The sequence below is a fragment of the Cervus elaphus genome, chromosome 8 (assembly GCF_910594005.1).
Source record: "Cervus elaphus chromosome 8, mCerEla1.1, whole genome shotgun sequence".
Taxonomy (NCBI): domain Eukaryota; kingdom Metazoa; phylum Chordata; class Mammalia; order Artiodactyla; family Cervidae; genus Cervus; species Cervus elaphus.
Window position 1 is genome coordinate 42,851,448 of NC_057822.1, and position 23,862 is coordinate 42,875,309.

The window sequence follows — 23,862 nt, forward strand, 5'->3', positions numbered from 1 at the left end:
GAGTCAGACACGACTGAGCGACTTTCACTTTCACAATGTCTAGTGCTCATTAAAATGTCAGTTCTGTTCCTTGTAAGTAATGCCTTCTTCCTCTGAATTATTATAATTTTATCTGTATTCCTATTATCCAGGAAAACATCTACTTCTGCTTCACTGACTACACTAAAGCCTTTGACTGTGTGAATCACAATAAACTGTGGAAAATTCTTAAAAGAGATGGGAATAAATACCAGACCACCTTACCTGCCTCCTGAGAAATGTATGCAGGTCAAGAAGCAACAGAACTGGACACAGAACAACGGACTGGCTCAAATTTGGGAAAGGAGCATGTCAAGGCTGTTATTTTGTGACCCTGCTTACTTAACTTGTATGCAGAGTACAACATGCAAAAGTCCAGGCTAGATGAATCACAAGCTGGAATCAAGACTGCCAGGAGAACAATCAACAATCTCAGATATGCAAATGATACCACCCTAATGGCAGAAAGCAAGGAGGAACTAAAGAGCCTCTTGATGAAGGTAAAAGAAAACAATGAAAAATGTGGCTTAAAACTCAACATTCAAAAAACTAGATCATGGCATTCAGTCCCATCACTTCATGGCAAAGATGGGGAAAAATATGGAAGCGGTGACAGATTTTATTTTCTTCACTGCAGATGGTGACTGCAGCCATGAAATTAAAAGACATTTGCTTCTTGGAAGAAAAGCTATGACAAATCTAGATAGAGTATTAAAAAGCAGAGACATCACTTTGTCAACATGGTCCATACAGTCAAAGCTATGGTTTTTCCAATACTTACATATGTGAGAGCTGGACCACAAAGAAGGCTGAGCGTTGAAGAATTGATGCTTTTGAACTGTGGGGTTGGGAAAGACTCTGGAAAGTCCTTTGGACAGCAAGGAGATCAAATCAGACAATCCTAAAGGAAATCAACCCTGAATATTCACTGGAAGGACCAATGCTGAAGCTGAAGCTCCAATACTCTGGCCACCTGATGCAAACAGCCAACTCACTGGAAAAAACCCTGATGCTGGGAAAGATCGAAGGCAGGAGGAGAAGGGGATGAAGAAGATGAGATGGCTGGATGGCATCACCAACTCAATGGACATGAGTTTTAGCAAGTTCTGGGAGATGGTGAAGGACAGGGAAGCCTAGTGTGCTTCAGTCCATGGGTTGCAAAGAACTGGACACAACTTAGGTCCTGAACAACAATTCCTATTATCAAATTTACCATTTTCTACATTGTGTAAAGTTAAATATCTCATGTAACAGACACTTATTTTCCTTGATGGAAACTTTTAAATCATTCCTTTTGGTATCCTACATGGCACCTACCTCTGTCAGTGATGGTACACACAAAGTTGAATCATCAGGATTGGCACAGTCACAACAGTGAGGATTGGAAACCATACCCTCAAAGGTGGTTGCTATCCAAACATGCAGTTCTTGGAAATTACTTTAGATCAATCAAAATTACTTTAGATCCACAGCTTCTTCTAAACATACCCCTTGACATAGCCCTGCCCACCAGAGAGACAAGACCCAGATCCACCCATCAGGGGGCGGGGATCAGTCCCTCCCACCAGAAAGCCTGCTCAAGTCTCTTGGACCAGCCTCACCCACCAGGGGCAGACATCAGAAACAAGAAGAACTACAGTCCTGCAGCCTGTGGATCACAAACATAGGAAGTCAGACAAAATGAGGCAGAGAAGGACTATGTTTCAGAAGAAGGAACAATATAGAACACCACAAGAATAACTAAGTGAAGTGGAGATAGAGAATCCACTTGAAAAAGAATTCAGAGTAATGAGAATAAAGAGATTCAGGTTATTGGAAAAAGAATAGAGGCACACCAAGAAGATACAAGAAATACAAGATAAAAGATTTTTAAAAATAAATAAACTGCTGAACAAGTGAAATAACTGAAATGAAAAGCACACTAGAAGGACTCAATAGCAGAATAAATGAGACAGAAGGACAGATACGTGAGCTGGAAGACAGAATAGTGGAAATCAGCAACAGAGAACAGAACAAAGAATAAAAAGAAATGAGGACAGTTTAAGAGACCTCTAGGGTAGTGTTGAGCACATCAACATACACATTATAGAGGTTCCAACAGGAGAAAAGAGAAAGGGCCTGAGAAAATATTTGAAGGTGTCATAGCTGAAAAGTTCCCTAATGTGGGAAAGGAAAGAGTAGCCCAAGTCCAGGAAGCACAGAGATTCCCATACAGGATAAAGCTAAGGAGGAACACATCAAATTGATGAAAATTAAAGACAAAGAGAATAAAAGCAACAAGGGGAAAGTAACAAATACAAGGGAATTGCTATAAGGTTATCAGCTGATTTTTCAGCAGAAACTCTGCTGGCCAGAAGGAAGTGGCACAATATATTTTAAAGTGATGAAACATTAAAACCCACAATCAAGAATACTCTACCCAGCAAGACTCTCATTCAGATCTGACAGAGAAATCAAATGTTTTACAGACAAGCTAAGAGAATTCAGCACCACCAATTATAACAAATGCTAAAGAAACTTCTCTAGGTAGAAAAGGCCACAACTAGAAATAAGAAAATTATGAATGAGAAAGTTCTCCAGTAAAAGCAAACATACAACAAAGGTAAAAAAACCAAATAATCATCTCAATAATTCCAGAAAAAGCACTTGATATAATCAAATATCCATTCTTAATAAAAACTCTCAGGAAGCCCAGATCAGAAAGAATCTCACTCAATTTGATAAAGGACTTATGCAAAAATTATGGTATTAGAGTTAATGGTGAAAGATAAGAAACAAAGTAAGTACGACCACTCCAGTCACTTACAATCACAATTGTATTTCAGGTTCTAGCCAGTGTAATAGTTGAGAAAAAGAAATAAAAGTCATCCAGATTGGAAAGGAAGATATAAAACAACATGACTGTCTGTGTAGAAAATCTGATAGACTCTACCAAAAAATTATTAGAACACGTGAGTTTAATAAGGTTGCAAGATATAAAGTCCATATAAAAAAATCAACTGTATATCTGCATACTAATGCAAAAATCAGATACTAAAAATTAAAAACACCACCATTCATAAAGACTTAGTGATAAATCTGACAAACATATGTCAAATTTCTACACTGAAAACTCTAATACGTTGTGGAGAAAAATTAAGAGTCAATATTAAGATTTCAATTACTCCCAAATTCAGCAGTATATTCTACACAATTCCAATCAAAATTCTATCAGGTTTTTTGTTTGCTTGTTTTTTAAGAAATTGACAAGGTGACTCTAAAACTCACATGAAAAACCAAACAGCCAAAACAAAATCGAAAAAGAGTAAGGTTCAAGGATTTACACTATCTGACTTCAAGACTTATATTTTTTTTCAGTTCTATTTTCACCCTTTATTGGGAATACAGAGCAATATTACAGTCTTGGATCATTAAATGAACAAATGTGGCTGATACACTATTGACAAGCAGACCTGAATTCTGGGATTAAGTGGTTTTCCAGGAGTGGGTAGGAGCAAAAACAGGTGCGAGATCTTCTTAAGAGAACCATATTACTCAGCCGCCAAAGGGTGTTTTGTCTTCAACTCATTAATGGCTGGAAGGAGTGCCAGTCCTGGTCAACCATCCATGATCTTCATCACAGCAAACTTGAATCTCTAGTTTTTCAAATTAGTTGTGGATAGAAGAGTAAACGCCTCCAGACTGACTTATAAATTGATCTGGGTGACTACTAAAGTGTCCTCCGTTTGTAAATTAGCAAAATCTTCAGTGTGACTGTTGGAGCAAAGAGCCTTTCATGTGCTCCCAGTTATTACATAGAGCATAGGGGCTCATGTTAGTCCTGCTAGACCACCTCGTACTACCCCTCGAAGGCCACCTGTACATTTATATAACATGCCTGTCGTGGTTCCAGCTGCCACTGTGTTAAGGTCATCTTCTGCACCTCTTGTTTTGTCAATGATGACACCAAATGCTCTATAAAGCAAAGCCAGAGAACCTAGGGTATTAGCCCAAAGTGCCCCTTGCCTAGTCACCATATTCAAGATCCTGAAGAAAGTGTACTCTGTGTCTGCTCCCAGACTAGAACTAAGCAGCCGAAGTGAATGCTTAGCACACTCTCAAGGAAGCACAGCTCTGCCCTCACCAGTGCCAGACGCCACCAGAACAGTGATGAAGGCAACTGGAGAAGAAGACAGAACATTCCTCTCCCAGCAGTGTAACCCTGTTACAGGAACGGTTCTGTCCCGACAGCTGACTGCTGCTGGGATCAAGACTTATTATAGGGACTTCCTGGTGGTCCAGTGGTTAAGACTCCACACTCCCAATGCAGGGAGCATGGGTTCGATCCTTGGTCAGGGAACTAGATCCCACATGCTGCAACTGAGACCTGGGCGCAGTCAAATTAAAAAAAAAAAAAAAAAGATTTATTATAAACGTACAGTAATCAAGACAGTATGGTACTGGGTGTCAAAATAGACCAGAGATTTTCAGTCTTGGTGCTCCTCACATTTTGGGCCTGACAATTTTTGTTGTGGAATCTGTCCTATGTACTGTATGAAGCTGAGCAGCATATCTACCAGAAACCAGTGGTATCTCCCTTGTTTTGACAACTAAAGTTGTCTTCAAACTTTGCCACATGTTCCCTAGAGACAAAATTTCCCCAGTTGAGACCACTGAGATAGGAGATAAACAATAGATCAATGGAAGGGAACAGAGAGTCTAGAAACTGACATGTGTATATATATACATATATATATACACACACATACATAGAGAGAGAGAATGGATTTTTATCAAAGGGATAAATTCAGTTCAATGGGGAAAGTATAATTCTTTCAAAAAATGATGCTGGAACAAATCAATATGCAAATGCTCAAAAGAATCACTTTAAGCCCTGTACTTGTATACAGAAATTAACTCAAAATGAATCACAGATCTAAATTTAAACACAAAGTTATAAAATTTTCAGAAGAAAACATAGAAGAAAATCTAAACTTGGGTTAGGCAAAGATCTCTTAGATACAACACGAAAATATAATCCTTAAAGAAAAAAAAAGATAAATTAGATATCAAAATTAAGAACTTCTGCCCTTCAAATGATTCTGAGAGTAAAAACATAAACTATACATCAGGTGAAAATACATATTAAATCATGTTTCTAGTAATGGACTTGTATCTAGGATATACTTCTTAAACCTCTATAAGAAAACAATTCAATTTAAAAACAGGTGAACGATTCAGACACTGAAAGAAGAAATACAGATGGCAAATGCAACATGAAAAGATGCTGAACAGTATTAGTCACTAGAGAAATGAAAATTAAAACGATAATGAGTTACTACTACACACCTACTAACAATGCCTAAAACATAAAAGCCTGTTCATACCAAGTGTTGCCTACAATATACAGCACCTGGAACTCTCATACACTGCAAATTGGAATGTAAAATGGTACAATCACTTTGGAAAATCACTTGACAGTTTCTTAAAAAGTTAAATTTATACCTACCATATGACGCAGCCATTCCACTCCTATAGATATTTAACCCAAAGAAATGAAAGCATAAGTCCATACAAAGACTTACACAAATGTTCATAGCAGCTTTATTTGTAATAGCCAAGAACTGTAAACAATCTAAATGTCCCATCAACAGCTGGATGGATAAACAATGTATGGTGAATTTACACAATGGAATACTACTCAGCATTAAAAAGGAATAAACTATTCATACATCTTGTGACACAGATGAACCTTAGAATAACCATTCTGAGTGACAAAAGTCAGGTTTTAAAAAGGCTCATACTATATGATTTCATTTTTATAAACTAGTAGATGTAATAAATTGACCTCTAGTGACAGAAAGCAGGATAGTAACTATTGGGGATGGGGTGGGGCAGGTAGGAGTAGAGGCAGGAAGAAGTGGGAATGGATTACCAAGGGGCACTAAAAATCTTTTTGGGGTGATAGATATATTCCTTGACTGTGGTGATGGTTTCAAAGATGTATATATACATCAAAACTTACCTAACTGTACACTTTAAATGTGTGCAGTTTATTATATGTCAATTACCCACTTCAACAGATATAGTTAAAAAAGAAAAACTCTTGCCGGTATCTGACTCCCACTCTGTCCTTTGGTTTTAAAATTCTTTTTTTAATTGAGATATAACTGACATATAACATTTAAGGTATATAATGTGTTAATCTGATAATTTATATATTGCAATATGATTACCACTATAGCTTTAGCTAACACCTCTACTATGTCTACTAATTATTATTTCTTTTTTGTAGTGAGAATAATTAAGATCTACTCTGAGCAACTCTGATATATATAACACAGTATTGTTGACTATAGTCACCATGCAGTAAGTACATCAGATCTCCAGGACTTATATAACTACTAGTTGCAAATCTGCACTATTAAGCAACATCTCCCCTGCGCTTATACCCATATCGCATTCTCAAACATTTTCCATACTAATCATAGTTTATTTCTCTCAGAAATCAATTTTCCATTAACAAATGTGATTTTTTTAAAGTTCTTATTTTATTCCTTAAGTTTTAAAAATTCAGTCAGCAATGCACATTTATAATATATTTATATTACAGAATATACCTAATTTGTATGTGGTGAAAGTATACTAGGCTTTGTCATCACCAATATTTAGATAAAAATAGTACATTATTTAAGATATCTAAAGCCTAATCAGTTGATGGGGAAGAGTCAATGCAGTCCCTCTTTGGAGAGAATAAGATACTCTATGATCCTGAAAAACAGGCAGAGTAGAATAAAGGGGAAAAAAAGAAAGAAAGAAAAAAAGCCAAGAGGGAAAAAAATTAATGATCCCTCCCTTTTAAATCATATATTCTTGTTATTACTCCAAAAATATAAAACTGTACTTGAAGATGTTATAATGCCAAAAAATACGGGGGGGGGGGGGGGGGGGAGGAAGAACTATTTATACCTTATTACATGCATTGTTTTAAAAGGCTGAGAGTTGGCTAAGTTGAGAGCATTAAATACATATATATTCCCTAACATAATGATAATAGGAATTACTGGTAGTTATGCTTTAAAATGTTCAGGTTCCAAATTGAACATAAATCTCTAGCCAATATTTTCAGGTATTAATGTGTTTATTTAGCATCTTCAAGATGAACAAAATTACCACGATGCCCAGGAAATGTATAAAAAGAAAATTAACAAATGTTAGAAAAAAATAACACAAGATTTTTTAATGAAAAAAATTACATTATAACAAGGACACTAAACATTGTTACTATATATATATATATATATACACACACACACACACATATATATATACACACATTTTAAACTTTTAAAAAAACCTGGTATAAAATTAAACTGCATCTTTCTCATATTCACATGATTAAGTATGTATTTTGACAGGATATAAAGATGGAACACATATGGCTAGGCCTCAAGATTAGAAACTCTAATGCAGGACCATATCATCAAGTCTATTTTCTATTACTTTCGTGACTTTTAGGAAACATTTACCTTGTATAAGACATAAAAGCTTTTTAAGTATGTTAACCACTTACATAGAAAATTGAGGGAAAGACCCACCATGGCTGCGTTTATCTAGAATTCACTGTAGCATATATAATGTTCACTTGGAGGCTTGGAACATGATAACCACAATGAAGAAACAAGCTCAGCTGTAATAATGAATTCTGACTGCTTATTTTGAACACCAAACTTTCTACTACAGATATTACACCTTGTAATACACGACACAAAAGAACATATATCAAACTTTGCTGTAGAGCTGTTAGGAGAATGCCAAATACAGATACTAAAAACTCTATGTGCTGTGTGTAATACCCTGTGCATTTAAAAAGTAACTGAATATTGAAAATATGTAAACATACTTTGTAAAAAGCAATGCTAAGCACCTTTAAAATAAAATACTGATATACGGTAACTGAACATGCATTTAGAGGACAAATGAATTTCTAAAAACTAATTTAGAAAGCATTTTTAAAGAGCTACTCATTAAAATACTTACATGAAAATATTGATAGTTCCAGTTCCTACCTAAAAACCAAAAGAGTATACAATTAGGGATTTAAACCTTCATGCTCTTTTTTTTCTTTCTCTTTTTGTTTGTGGGGAGGATGTACTGCAACTTTTTGTTCTCATGAAAAAAATGTCAGAAGAGACATTTCAGTCGCATAGAATGTCAGTCGCATAGAATGAAGTGAGAGATGTTTTTAAACTATGTTTTGTTCTTCTTCAGGAGCCAAAGTCTGGATCCTCTACCATCTCTCATCCTCCTAGGTAACTGACTAGAGTCTGTATCTTAACAAGCATTTCTCCTTAACAACTCAACATCAAAAAGCAAGGAATGTCTCCAAAGGAATATAGCTCAAGAAACTATAATTATCTATTGTCATTAGTGAAAAGCAAAGATTTATTATTTGAAATACTGAAAAAAGTTTCCATTTTTATGAAATAACAAATGAAAAGAATATTACCCACAATGCAATATTAAACTATAAATTAATTTGGACGTATGCCCATTAAGTACACACAAAGAAAAATCTGGGTTTGAGGTAACTAAGAGTTGTGTTCAGCTTAGCATTGACTTCACACACATGCACACACAACATAGATTTGGCAGCCTGCCTCTATAAATGCTGACATCAAGTATTTTCGATTCTTAGGAAAAGGAAAAGCAATTCTTATTTTAAAAAATCATGAAAAAAATCATGTATGTAACTGAATATTAAGTTTGCATTAAATAGAGGTATAAATAATAAATTTTATGTTAAATAGGGCTTAAATATAAAGAGCAAGGAATTTTAGAATTCTATCTACTTCTAACATAACAGTGCTTTATACTTAGATACATGTTGTGTACCTGAAACAATTAAAGTGAATTAAGAATGTGAGACTGGACTTAGAAAAGCCAAAAAGACTCATATTCATATAAAGTACTAAACTTAAATTTCATATGATGCATGCTTTGAATATTAAACACTAATTTGCATTGGAAATCATTATTTTTTAAATGAAAATTTAAATATACCCATAAAAGGTCTCTTGTGGGGGGTAGGAGAAGGCTTTAGGTTGATTTCTTGATAGCTGTAATTGACATTTCTAATTTACCAACCTTCCAGAAAAGAGAAGCTTATAATGAATATACTGATTAGTATGTATTTAGTATTTGAAGTAAATATGCTTATTCAACAAGCAAATATAACACACTAGTTGTTTTAAAGTTTTAAATATGAGCTAAATTTTAAACTATAAATCTTTACCTTGAAAGATTACCATCTTTCAAATACCATCAATTTATTAAGAACTCTGGCACAGAAAAATAAGTACAACTCAAATTCTTCTCTAACCAGAGCTGATTCTTTAATACAAAATAGGAAAAAACATCTTCTGCTGATATCAAAAAATTCCCCTGATTATCTATAAACACCAGGGAATTCTATTATTCTTTCTGAATTCTCTCCATTTCTACATTTTTCAACCCATAAGTAGTATTTTTAACTATAACACCGTATAAATCCATGCAAAAGGCATTTATTTCTCTTGCTTATTTGACTCAAGTTAAAATTCTCAGTACTTAACCATGACACAGTAAATTTCTATGAGATGACCATTGGTATACTACTTGTTTCTAGTTATGGCAGAAGTTAAAATGCAACTACATAGTTTTCACAGATGTGAATGTTGGGCTTAATATTATGATGCAAAATCTGTTGTTTTTCTTTCCAAATGAGACAGACTTCAGATATTCTCTTGTTAATTTAAAATTTTTCTTCGTAACTTTAAAGTTCTTTTAAAACTTAAAAAAACCATCACACACACACATATATACTCACATACTGTTTTTGATGTTCTTTTTTAAGAACCAAAATTAGATATTTTCAAAGGATGAATTAGATAACAATTTGTGTTCAGACTATATCACTGTGGATAAGTTCAGATGATCTTCTGAAATACTGGCCTTCTTTATATGATAATTAAAAAGTATAAGAATTATATAAAATAAGAGTAAAATATCTCTTAAGGTAAAAATAGGGAGTTAGCAACAAATGTCAGTTTTGAATTAAAGCTGCTCATTGACCCAGTCTTCAGTCCACTTATCACAATGTTGTGCTTTGATAACATTCACCTTCTTTTTCTATGACATCAGAAGTCACCAGAGTTGTAAATTCTGAAAAGCTTCAATAATTTATGTAGCAGATAATTTCTTACAGTCCAAATTTGGTTTTGCTTCCAGAGACAATGCTGGTTCTTTGGGTTCTTGCTTAACTTGGTTCACAGAAATGGTACCTTCTGAATTTTCTTCAACTTTAAAACCAAACATAAAAGAAAAACCCTAATGGTTAATATAATTTATAATACTGGAATCTTAAGAATTATATGAATTTAGAAGCAAAGCACAAAAACAGTATTTTGCTAAGAGAATCAAGTAATTTAGAAAATCAATTGGTGTATTTGAGAACTCAGTGCTTCTGACATCTTAATGGTCATTCACACTAAATTCCTTCAGGATGAAAAAAAAAAAAAAAAGAAACCAAGAAAACTGCAAAGTTATTCTCTTCCAAAGATACTCTGACCAAAAAGCAGTCCATAATTTGATGAAATTATGAGGAATATCTCATAGTTAAACTTAACTGTCTTTAAATACTTGTGTGCTCAAAAGTCAGGAAGCCTCTTATTATTTGAAAATGTTTTTTGTTGTTTTCTTTTTTACAAACATCAAGCATATACTGCAAATCACTGATGTGTTACCATTCATATGGTTTTCATACATGTTCATATATTTTAAAAAAGTGTTCTCTCCATAAAGAAACTGTACTACATAAGTACTTCAGAAAAAAAATGCCACATCTTAAATGATAGCTCTGATTTAACTGCACAGCTATGTGTTGCTTATCTGAAATATTTCAGAATGTATAACCATTCTGATTTCAAAGTACTTATGAGCAAATTAATGTAAATGCAGCAAACTAGCAACACTACTGACATCTGGCACCTAGGATACCTACGATAAAATCTTCCTCTTTCTCAGAAAACTATCAGTTTTTTTCCTCTACCAATTCTCCGGAAAATATCGACTTTTCAGTTGCTACAGGGAACCAAAGTTAAAGGGATTCTACTTGGTCAGAAGTTCACTGAACAAACCTAATGATTGTCACATATGGGTTAGAGTTTAGCTTATGCCATATCAAGAAAACCAACGCAGGATAGATTTGAGTAATCCTGAGAATTCATATTTAGGTGACATAGTCTCTCAGATCATGATCTAACTTGATACATAATGCAAGTTCAGATCCAAACAGGGTCTCTTTTAAGGCAATTTAAACTACAGCTCCCAGAAATACCCTGGCACAACAGAGGGAGGCAGCATCTTGGAACGGGAAGATGCTTTGGAGGCAGACAGATCTGGCTTAAAATGTCCTGTCACTTACTACATGTGATTTTAAGTCAATTATGTAAACCTCCCAGAGCTTGGCCTCCCCATCTGCAGAATGGGAACATCGCTGGCTAGTTCATGGAGCATTTGTGAGGATCACTTCATATATATTCCTTGCCCCTCTCTTCCACTATATTTCCTAGAGACAACTACCACAGCCCCCTGGATAAATTTTCTTAAAAGTAATAAATTTAAAAGACAATGATTCTTTTCTGGAAGGAACTATCTCATACATGGAGGGAAAATATATTCCCTAAGGATAATTTCTAAGAAGACTTTTTTTTCTTCAAAGCAAACTGCAAATCTCTTTCCACAAAAATGTGCGATCCAGAACAATTTGTGGCATACATCAGGTAGGAATTCACAGAGTTTATCACTATGTTGACTGGGTTCATTCCAAAGTGAAGGTAACATTAAACCCAAGTCCTCGAGTCTTCCTAATTCCCTTTCAATTTCCATAGAACTCAACATTTAAGTTTACAACTCAAAATCCTTTTTAACCTTTACATCTGCAAACTTCACCCCATTTTTGTGTGTTGCAATTTTTCTATGATAACCTTTACACTGAATAGTTTTTAATTTATCTAATTCTTGATCATGTATACAAAAATGACCTTCCTGATTTCACATCACCACAGATTTTCCATGTAAAACTAGGTAGTTAGGGAATGAATAATCTTGATAAAGAAAAAAAATTGTTTACAAGTTATTAAACTCGTGCTCACAAAACTTTTTTCTTCTGGTTTATTTATATATTATATAAACACTGAGTAAAAAACGATAGTTTTTTTTCTGTAGTGTAATACTGATGATAGTCCATAAAGGTTAAAAAAAAAACATAAGGTGATTTTAACTTACTAAGAACTGGCGGGCTGTCTATAATCTGTATTGGTATGGTCTGCACATTTCCCAATAGAATCCGATGAACATTTCCTTCCAGAGTCTCTGTATCTTCAACATCTTCAACTTCTACCAGCTGATCCACTGCAACCAGATTTTGATCTGGTCCTGGAAGGTTACTCATGGTAGAAGAAATACTACTGTTTGGGGTTAGAGGTGTATCTGTTTGAAGGCAATGAGTCTGACCGAGCAGTAGAGAATTATTATTCATTACAGCACTTCCTACTGAATCCAGAAGTCTTGAAGGACTGGAAGAGGGGTGGTTATTTACTGATATTAGAGCTGGTGATCCATCAGAAGTGAATCTTGGTTGTAACTGCAAACCCTTTTGAACCAAAAAGAGTTATATCAAATGTCTGAATTTACTGTGTATGTTTTTTGCTTTGAATGTATTATTCTTTTGACCCAAACTTAGAATAAAAGCTAAGAGTACAGTTACTAACAAATATTAAGTGAGGACAGAAACAAGAACCAAAGGAAAACTGCACTACTAAATTTTCTTGCATGCATAATCAATTCAAACTTTTCCAAAACATATTGTTTAAATTATCATTTTAAATCAAGTCACAAAAAAGTCAGAAAATTAATGATAAAAACATCACTGATCATGTTCATAATTCCATAACAATTCTGTAAAATCCCAAAGAAAAGAAGAGAGACTGAGGAAGAAAGATAAGGGCCTCAAATTTGGTATTACATTGGATACTTACCTGCAGGTGTGTGAATATCTTTGGCTGAAATGAAGAAAGGGAGGAGAGCAAGTGGGCTGGTTCAGGAGACAAAGAATTCCTTGTCTGACTTGTTTCCACTTTGCTGGAAACTGATTCTCCTTGTGAATTACCTAAATTATATAAAAAATAATTAAAATAATTTTTATGGCTACACTTTATTAGAACCTTTACTATCAGAAATGGAATAGGAAATAAAGTCAAAGAACTTTAAGAAGTTATCTAGTTATCTAGTCTACTATTTCTAAAACCAGGTAGTCCATCAGAATCACTAAGAAAACTTTAAAAAAATATAAATTCCTAGATTCAACCTCCAGTAATTTTAATTCAGCACAGCTAGGATAGGTTGTAAGAAACTATTTTTTTTTTCCTTGAAAGACTTTATACCTGTAGTTCTAACCTAATCCATTTTTCATGCTGTAATACTTGGCTTACACTTCTCCAGATATAGAGCACCTACTGAGTTTCTCAGTTACAAAGACGAAACTTTATTCATCTTTGGTAGCCCTAGTGCCTAGGACAATGCCTAGCATAAAGCAGGCCTTCAATAATAATAGTATTAAATTTCTTTCAATAACTCATTTAGGAATAAATGAATAGGAGTGAAAATTTCTTTCTTTTCTAAATATCTAAATTTTTAAGGTAATTGTCCTTAGGGAATTTGAGTCCTCCTCATGTAATTCTTATATGTTAACCCAAATATATTCATCTTTTTAAGTCAATCAAAAACAAATTATCAATAATTATTTAATGGGACTTCCCTGGTGGTCCAGTGGTTAAGGTGCTATGCTTCCAATGCAGGGGGCACAGGTTCGATCCCTAGTCAGGGAACTAAGATCCCACATGCTGCATGGTGCAGCCAAAAAAAACCTACCAAACAAAAAACAACTGTTTATTGCTTCTATACTGCATACTGCACCCACGTAACTGAGTAATTTTAAAAAATGGCCCTACTGTCAGACAAGGATGGATTTAAATACTGGTTTTTCCATGGCAACATGTTAAATGGCAATATGCCATTTAACATAGTTTCTAAACTTCAGTTTCCTCATCTGTAAATTCAGGATAAGAGAATTTTTCTCAAAGGACTACTGAAAGAACTAACAGTACTCTCACATTTCTAGGCTTCTTCATTTCTAACTGTCCCACCTCAATTCGCTGCAGTCTCCCATCACTATGAGCATGCCCTAAATCTAGGGATAAATAAATCATTTCACATGTAAAATGTGGAATAAATAATCATTCCACATGTAAAATCTCTAATTCAAACATCCCATTCTCTGACCACAACATCTATTCTTCCAGGGATTTTTCTCAGGTGAAGTGAAAGATGCTCAGTCGTGTCTGACTCTTTGCGACCCCATGAACTATACAGTCCATGGAATTCTCCAAGCCAGAATACTGGAGTGGGTAGCCTTTCCCTTCTCAAGGGGATCTTCCCAACTCAGGGACCCAATGCAGGTCTCCCGCATTGTAGGCAGGTTCTTTACCAGCTGAGCCACAAGGGAAGCCTGTGGCTTTTCTCAGGTACTCCACTACTACTGTGCTTAAACTTCATGTGAATCTTCAGTTAATTGATTCTTCAGTTTTCTTCGGATCCATCAATGTCTTCCTTAATAAAATTCTCTCCCATCCAGCTTAGAGGACTGGGTATATAATTTTAGTTACTCTCTTGGAAATGCCTTAAATTCCCTTTCCTCTCTGTCCCTTGGTCATCACACTCGATAAAATCCTAATTCTGGATGAAAGTATCTTCCAGGGCCTATATACATGTAATGCTGACTGCCACTGAAGAAGAAACTCTCTGCCACTAATAATACCAATTCATGACCATCAACCACAGTAGGACCTTCATGTATAGGACAATCTTACAATGTTTCACTCATTCTGTATTAGGGATAATATTTAATCTCCATTTTCCTCAAATCTTGGCCACTTTCTGAGATCCTTTCTCCTCCTTTTTATTGTTCAGCTGCTCAGTCATGTCCCACTCTTTGCGACCCCATGGACTGCAGCACACCAGGCTTCCCTGTCCATCACCAACTCCCGGAGCTTGCTCAAACTCATGTCCATTGAGTTGGTTGGTCCAACCATCTCATCCTCTGTTGTCACCTTCTCCTCCTGCCTTCAATCTTTTCCAGAATCAGGGTCTTCTCTAATGAGTCAGCTCTTCACATCAGATAGCCAAAGTATAGGAGCTTCAGCTTCAGCATCAGTCCTTCCAATGAATATTCAGGATTGATTTCCTTTAGGATTGATTGATCTCCTTGCTGTCCAAGGGACTCTCAAGAGTCTTCTCCAACTTTTTTGAACCACAATTCAAAAGCATCAATTCTTTGGTGCTTAGCCTTCTTTATGGTTGAGTTCACATCTGTACACTACTACTGGAAAACCATAGCTTTGACTATACGGACCTTTGTCGGCAAAGTAATGTCTCTGCTTTTTAATACACTGTCTAGGTTTGCCATAGCTTTTCTTCCAAGAAGCAAGTGTCTGTCAGTTTCATGGCTGCAGTCACCATCTGCAGTGATTTTGGAGCCCCCAAAAATAAGTCTCTCACTGTTTCCCCATCCATTTGCCATGAAGTGATGGGACTGGATGCACTCTCACTTGAAGAGAAAAGAGAAGCTATAAACTTTCCATCACCATAGCTATCAAGTACCTTCCTCTTTACCTACCTCCTCAGGTCTCTCCTTTCCTAACATACTTTCCTTCAACCCTGTACCATAGCAAACTTTTTGAAAAAGTTGTCCACACTATCTACACTTCTTCAATCATTTCCTGTTCACTCTTAAGTCATTCCAATATGGCTTCCTCCCAGTCCACCTCACTGAAACGACTCTGGTACTCACGCTTCTGCAGACTCGATCTCAGGATCTCCTCTGCCCAGCGACCAATACTCTACTCTTATGCCAGTGCTGCTGAGCTCGGTAAATGCCACTATCAATGAGCTGTTCATGGAAGAAACTCAAAGAGTCATCCCAGATCATTCCCACTCCTTCACCTCTCACACCTATTCAATCAATAACCAGTTTCTAAGATAACTCTGGTGATGTCCATGTGTAAAGCCTTCTCTTATGTTGTTGGAGCAGGGTGTTTGCTATGATCAGCACTTTTCCTGGCAAAACTCTGTTAGCCTTTGCCCTGCTTCATTCTGTACTCCAAGGTCAAATTTGCCTGTTACTCCAGGTGTTTCTTGACTTCTTACCTTTGCATTCCAGTCCCCTATAATGAAAAGGACATCATTTTTGGGTATTAGTTCTAAAAGCTCTTGTAGGTCTTCATAGAACCGTTCAGCTTCTTCAGCATTATTGGTTGGGGCACAGAACTGGATTACTGTGATATTGAATGGCTTGCCTTGGAAAATGAACAGAGATCATTCTGTTGTTTTTGAGATTGCATCCAAAAACTGCATTTCAGACTCTTTTGTTGACTATGATGGCTATTCCATTGCTTCTAAGGGATTCTTGCTCACAGTAGTAGATATAAGGGTCATCTGAGTTAAATTCACCCATTCCAGTCCATTTTAGTTCGTTGATTCGTTAAATGCCAATGTTCACTCTTGCCATCTCCTTTTTGACCACTTTCAATTTGCCTTGATTCAACGACTTTATATTCCCGGTTCCTATGCAATACTGCTCTTCACAGCATCAGACTTTACTTCCATCACCAGTCACATCCACAACCGGGCACTGTTTTTCCTTTGGCTCCGTCTCTTCTGCCTTTCTGGAGTCATTTCTCCACTCTTCTCCAGTAGCATATTGGGCACCTACCAACCTGGGGAGTTCATCTTTCAGTGTCCTATCTTTTTGCCTTTTCATTCTGTTCATGGGGTTCTCAAGGCAAGAATACTAAAGTGGTTTGCCATTCCCTTCTCCAGTGGACCACATTTTGTCAGAACTCTCCACCATGACCCCGAAGGTCTTGGGTGGCCCTACATGCCATGGCTCATAGTTCCATTGAGTTAGATAAGGCTGTGGTCCATGCAATCAGATTGGTTAGTTTTCTGCCATTGTGGTTTTCAGTCTGTCTGCCCTCTGATGGAGAAAGATAAGAGACTGACTGGAGAGACTGACTGAGGAGGAAACTGTCTTGTTCTGATGGGCGAGGCCATGCTCAGTAAATCTTTAATACAATTTTCTGTTGAAGGGCAGGGCTGTGTTCCCTCCTTATTATTTGACCTGAGGCCAAACTATGGTAGAGGTAATGAAGATAATGGCAACCACCTTCAAAAGGTTCCATGTACTCAGTGCCCTGAAGATGGAGAAGCTCTATACAGTCAGCGAAAATAAGACCAGGAGCTGACTGTGGCTCAGATCATGAACTCCTTATTGACAAATTCAGACTTATATTGAAGAAGGTAGGGAAAACCACTAGACCATTCAGGTAGGACCTAAATCAAATCCCTTAAGATTATACAGTGGAAGTGACAAATAGATTCCAGGGATTAGATCTGATAGACAGAGTCCCTGAAGAACTATGGATGGAGGTTCGTGACATTGTACAGGAGGCAGTGATCAAGACTATCCCTAAGAAAAAGAAATGCAAAAAGGCAAAACGGTTGTCTGACGAGGCCTTACAGACAATGGAGAAAAGAAGAGAAGCAAAAGGCAAAGGACGAAAGGAAAGATATACCCATTTGAATGCAGAGTTCCACAGAACAGCAAGGAGAGATAAGAAAGTCTTCCTCGGTGATCAATGCAAAGAAATAGAGGAAAACAATAGAATGGGAAAGACTAGAGATCTCTTCAAGAAGATTAGAGATACCAAGGGAACTTTTCATGCAAAGATGGGCACAATAAGGGACAGAAATGGCATAGACCTAACAGAAGCAGAAGATATTTAAAAGAGGTGGCAAGAATACACAGAAGAACTATACAAAAAAGATCTTCATGACCCAGATAATCACGGTGGTGTGATCACTCACCTAGAGCCAGAAATTCTGGAATGTGAAGTCAAGTGTGCCTTAGGAAGCATTACTAGCAACAAAGTTAGTGGAGGTGATAGAATTCCAGTTGAGCCATTTCAAATCCTAAAAGATGATGCTGTGAAAATGCTGCACTCAACATGCCAGCAAATTTGGAAAACTCAGCAGGACTGGAAAAGGTCAGTTTTCAATCCAATCCCAAAGAAAGGCAATGCCAAACAATACTCAAACTATCACACAGTTGCACTCATCTTACTCGCTAGCAAAGTAATGCTCAAAATTCTCCAAGCCAGGCTTCAACAGTACATGAACCGTGAACTTTCAGATATTCAAGCTGGATTTAGAAAAGGCAGAGGAACCAGAGATCAAATAGCCAACATCCTTTGGATCATCAAACAAGCGAGAGAGTTCCAGAAAAACATCTACTTCTGCTTTATTGACTATGCCAAAGACTTTGACTGTGTGGATCACAACAAACTGTGGAAAATTCTTGAAGAGATGGGAATACCAGACCACCTGACCTGCCTCCTGAGAAATCTGTCTGCAAGTCAAGAAGCAACAGTTAGAACTGGACTTGGAACAGCCTCTTTCCAAATTGGGAAAGGAGTACATCAAGGCTATATATTGTCACCCTGCTTATTTAACTTACATGCAGGGTACTTCATGAGAAATGCTGGACTGGATAAAGTACAAGCTGGAATCAAGAGTGCCGGGAGAAATATCAATAACCTCAGATATGCAGATGACACACCTGATGTGAAGAGCTGACTCACTGGAAAAGACCCTGATGCTTGAAGGTCTGAGGAGGCGGGAGGAGAAGGGGATGACAGAGGATGAGATGGTTGGATGGCTTCACCGACTCAGTGGACATGAGTTTGAGTAAACTGCGGGAGTTGGTGATGGACAGGGAGACCTGGCATGCTGCAGTCCATGAGGTTGCAAAGAGTCAGACAAGACTGAGTGACTGAACTGAACTGAAGATAACTCTTAAATGTGCCTAATTCTTGTGTAAATGTCACCAACTGCAAACAACACTACTATCACTGTTCATTTGGATAGGTGAAAGGGCCTTCTAAATTTATTATGCTTATTCAGTTTTATCTCCAACCGCTGTCTCTATTTAAGACCACTTAAGCATTAAGTTCCTTGGACATGGCATCCTCTTTCTTGCTTAGCCTTCAAACATGCTATTCCTTTGATTAGTAAATTCCTATTCATTATTCAGTTCTCAGTTTAAAATTCACTTTATCTACTAGTATATATAAAATAGATAACTAACCATAACCTACTGTATAGCACAGGGAACTTTACTCAGTGCTCTGTGGTGACCTAAATGGGAAGGAAATCCAAAAAACAGAGGATATGTGCATACATACAGTTGATACACTTTGCTGGACAGCAGAAACTAATAGCCGTTTTAAAGCAACTGTCCTCTAATTTAAAAAAGTAAAAATAAAAGTTCCTTTCTCAAATGTCCCTTCCCTACTCTCTGGACTAAGTTACATATCTATATCACTGTTCGCACACAGTTTGGCACAATACTATCATGGTAATACTGTCAACTCTCTCTCATAGCAATACTATTACTATTCATTACAGTAATTAATTAGAATATATTGTAGTCTTTTTCCCTTCCTAAAATTTAAATTCAATGAAGCAAGAAACTTACTTTTCTATGCTCAGCATTTATCACACTGAATTAAATATACAAAGAACAAATGAATAATTCTAAAGAATTTGCAAGCTATTCTATAAGCAAAGTAACTCTTAAAGGTCAATAGCCAAAGAATAAAAAAAATTTGTATTCTATATATTATTAATTTATTTTAAAGTATTTATTTAGGTGTTAAGTTTTTAGAAGCCATTATGATAAGAACTAGGTATACTAATTTGATTAAAATATGATTCTCAGCTCCTCCTCACTATGGAGGATGCCAACACCCTTTCTCTCTGGGTATATATCTCTGCCATGCCCCTCTATCTTAACTAAACTAACCATTTCTCTGTCCCATTTTTTGTTCTATGTCTCTGGTAATAAACTTTGTACTTGCATTTACAAAAAAAAACAATTCCAAAATCATAATGAAAGATATATATCCATAAACAAAGAATAGCATGTTAAATGCAGAGGTAAATAAAAAGGAGTGAATATCCAAATCTACATAGGGGGATAAGTTAAGAAAGCACCTAAAGCCAAAGAAACTGCAAGTGGTGAGTGGTGAGTGGAGTTTGCCACGCAGAAGAGGAGAAAAGACATTTCTCGAAGAGAGAACAAAAGGGCTGAAATAAGCCTGGAATATTGAGAGAACACAGCAGTAAACATACGAGAAAAATCAAGCCATACAAAATGGACAATAGTTTCCTGATCAAGGTGTCTCAGAGTTATTACTACTGAAATTAGCCCAGCTTTAGAGTAAACCATGCTAATAATCATTAGCCTCAAAATTTCAATCATAAAGAATAAAATCTGACATATACATAGGAAATTTAAATAGCTAGAAGTATTTTTTGATAAATCCTAACGTAGTTGCTCTTGCCTCTTTAGGCCATGGTTTCCTTATCCACAAATTAGATGAGATAATATCTTAAATATCTTCCAGTTTTAACACTGCTTGATTTTATATCTTGAAATTGAATTATTCAAGATAACCTACCTTCTGCAAGTGTAACTGTCACAGTCTCTCTGAGAATATTCCCACTATCTGTAGTCCATTGAAGCTGAAATGGGAATACTTACTTCAGTAAAAAGAACAAACCATTTATCTCTAAAACTATTTTAAAATGGCAATGCAACTGTCATATCTTACCCAATCATAGTATAAATGTGCTTTATTCTATAACTACTTTCTTCACTTGTTCACATTCTCAAAGCATAAGTATACTTAATTACTCAAATAAATTATCTTCCCAAGTTCAGATAGTAAGAATTTGACAAAGACTACTGGTACTCATTGGAAAAGACCCTGATGCTGGGATGGATTAGGGGCAGGAGGAGAAGGGGATGACAGAGAATGAGATGGTTGGATGGCATCACCGACTCGATGGACATGGGTTTGAGTAAACTCCGGGAGTTGGTGATGGACAGGGAGACCTAGCATGCTGCGATTCATGGAGTCGCAGAGTCGGACACGACTGAGCGACTGAACTGACTGAATGGTACTCAAATCCGTTTTAGTTTCTGAATTTTGAATGGTGAATAACTAAGCGTTCTGGATAGAAAAGAGAAGCTCAAGCTTAAAAAAAATCTCAAACTATTCAGTTACTGAATCTAGAGAGTAAAAATGTAGACCGCAAAGGATATTGTTATTTGAGATTTTAATACCAAAATCATTGTGTGTATTACAATTAGTAGTTTCTGGGTAATTTCTGGGTAACCATTCTGTATATTACTATCAGCGGTTTCTGGGTAGTTTCTACTCATTTCAGAGTAGGTAGAAATGGCCACTTTTCTGGGGGAAATGACAGTATCAGAGTATGAGGTAAGCTTTACATCCACAGAGGGCATACAGAACCAACATCATCACATTCAAGTCTATATTATTCTATTCAAACTTGCTGACATATTTAAAAAGAGGTGGAGATATTCATAGTATGTACTCAATAAATATCTGTCACATAAATAAGATATACTTTTTATGGAGATAAAATATATTGATTTTTAGGTGAAGATTACTATTGTTATTATAGTCATGGATAGAAATTACTTAAATTTCTTTTTATGGAAGTAATAAAAAACATTTTAGTTAAATCATCACCTGAGAGTTCAGTGTTTACATTTCGGGAAAAAACACTACTTTTCCTTACATCACAGTTACTTATATGGCCTAATAGCAACCATGCATTAGCTGAGAAAGACGATTGTAATAAAACAAGATATCACAGTTGTAATCATACCGTTGCTGGAATAATCTCTGAGTTATATATATTATCTCCATTTCTCAAGGATTTCTGTACCTCATGAATGTGATTTCTTATATCATTTACAGTTGGAAAAAAGGATAAATTATGTCTTTCCGGTACTTCATCAGGTTTGAAGAGTTCCCTTTCCACAAATTTTCTGTGGAAATATAAAATAGAATAAAAACATAAACAATCTAGCAATCTAATAATTTAGTTCAAGTGAGAAAGGTTCTCTTTTAGCATAAAATTCTGTAAAGTATGATTTACAGCTTTATAAGTAATTTACATTTTTCTACTTTTTTCCCCACATGTTAAGTCATAGAATTCATGCAGATTAAAAGAAAGGTAATATTTTCACTGGTTAAACACCTGTATATCTTAGAATGAGCTTTGATATTCTTATGAATTTAATGAAATCACTATTTTCAGTTCAAACAGTATGTTTTTGAATGCTTACTCTGTCAGTCACTGAACTGGACACTTTACATCTAGTATGTCCTTTAACCCATCCTATAATCTTGTGAGGTAAGTATAATCAACATTCCGACTTACAGAAGAGGGAACTAAGGGCTACAGAAATTAAGTAATTTGCCCAAAGCCATACACCAGGCTAGTAACTAAGACAGACTGGGCCTATACCGAAGTTACACATATAAACATCATATCTCATTGCTTTCTAAAGTCTTCAGATAATATATGAAATATGATACGCTCAAATTTTACAAGTAGACCAAAGAGAAGATAGAAATAAAAGGCAACGTTGCCACAAGATGGTATAAAAAGTAAATATAAAAAAAGAAATGATAAAATTCAATATACACATGCTTTGTGCATTATGTTCAGTAGCCCATATTGCAGAGCTGTATCATACCTTTGTTCTTGAGATTTAGGTTTAGTAAAATAGTGGATGGCTTACCAAACTGTGGCTCTGTTCTAACAAGGCCCAACATAAATACACATAAAACGTCTAAGAAATCTGTTAAACAGAAGTCATGTATTAATTAAGAAATAATCCTGGGAAATACTCATTCTGTTGTTCCAATCCCACTATAAAATAACCAGCAGGAATAAGGTCACTTAAGAAGCAGAAATCATGGTGAAGAGCAAGGTTGTAGACTTTACTTCTAGCTATTTCTTTAACCATCCCAAGTCTCCATTTCCTCATCTGAAGAATGAGGATAGATATATTAAATTTATAAAGTCATAGGAATAAATGAGATTGTGCCTATAAAGTACTTAGCATAATATTTGGCACATACATAGGAAGTGCCTCATATTTATAATAATTATTATTATATCCTGAGTACTAATAAAATTATACCAGAGAACTACATGGGGCTTCCCCAGTGGCTAAGCAGTAAAGAATCCACCTGCAATCCAGGAGCCACAGGAGACATGGGTTCGATCCCTGTGTCGGGAAGATCCCCTGGAGGAGTGCATGGCAACCCACTCCAGTATTCTTGCCTGGAGAATGCCATGGACAGAGGAGCCTGGCAGGCTGCAGTCCACAGGGTCACAAAGAGTCGAACACAACTGAAATGACTTAGCATGCACACACAGAGTACTACATATAAAATTTCACTAGACAAAAAACTGCTCATATTCTTTTGTTTCAATAAAATTTAACTGCACATATCAAATGGGTTAAAACAAATATCTTGGCCAATGTTTTAAAATCTTTTCTAAAAATTTTCTTTTGATAAAGGTATTTAGTATATAATTCAAAATATATATCATTTAAAAACAGTCCAATTTGCCAAATCTGAACATGGAATATCTCAAATGAGTGATTCAAATCATTACTCATGGCTTGCAAAACATCTGCTAAAAGTGATCAATTCATAAATAATATTATTTTAATAAACTAATAAACTATATTCCCTATATATTCTGATAGCATATCTCCTGGAATATGTCTACAATGTTAAGTGTATTATTTAA

The 23,862-nt window shown here is 35.8% G+C and overlaps 1 protein-coding gene, 1 long non-coding RNA gene and 1 other non-coding gene across 16 annotated transcripts in view; 1 reads left to right on the forward strand and 2 right to left on the reverse strand.

Annotated features, from left to right (window-relative positions):
* The window catches only part of CARF (calcium responsive transcription factor), a 66,279-nt gene that overhangs the window by 3,626 nt on the left and 38,791 nt on the right, over positions 1 to 23,862 (reverse strand). For 7 of the 14 annotated variants that reach the window (XM_043910345.1, XM_043910351.1, XM_043910349.1 and 4 more), the window contains 5 exons: positions 21,916 to 22,078; positions 20,676 to 20,739; positions 13,077 to 13,207; positions 12,325 to 12,691; positions 5,358 to 10,337 (listed from right to left, as the gene is read on the reverse strand). In XM_043910345.1, the coding sequence (XP_043766280.1) occupies positions 10,219 to 10,337; positions 12,325 to 12,691; positions 13,077 to 13,207; positions 20,676 to 20,739; positions 21,916 to 22,078 (844 nt within the window). In that variant the 3' untranslated portion in view covers positions 5,358 to 10,218. Of the gene's footprint in view, positions 1 to 5,354; positions 10,338 to 12,324; positions 12,692 to 13,076; positions 13,208 to 20,675; positions 20,740 to 21,915; positions 22,079 to 23,862 lie in introns of those variants that run through there. The other 7 variants (XM_043910355.1, XM_043910356.1, XR_006342415.1 and 4 more) reach the window with 6 other exon arrangements.
* On the forward strand, positions 2,509 to 8,399 carry LOC122698787. The gene is made up of 3 exons (XR_006342418.1): positions 2,509 to 2,620; positions 6,293 to 6,366; positions 8,269 to 8,399. It is a non-coding gene; the product is annotated as an uncharacterized LOC122698787 (long non-coding RNA).
* Positions 4,062 to 4,263, reverse strand: LOC122698984. The gene has a single exon (XR_006342483.1). It is a non-coding gene; the product is annotated as a small nucleolar RNA SNORA74 (small nucleolar RNA).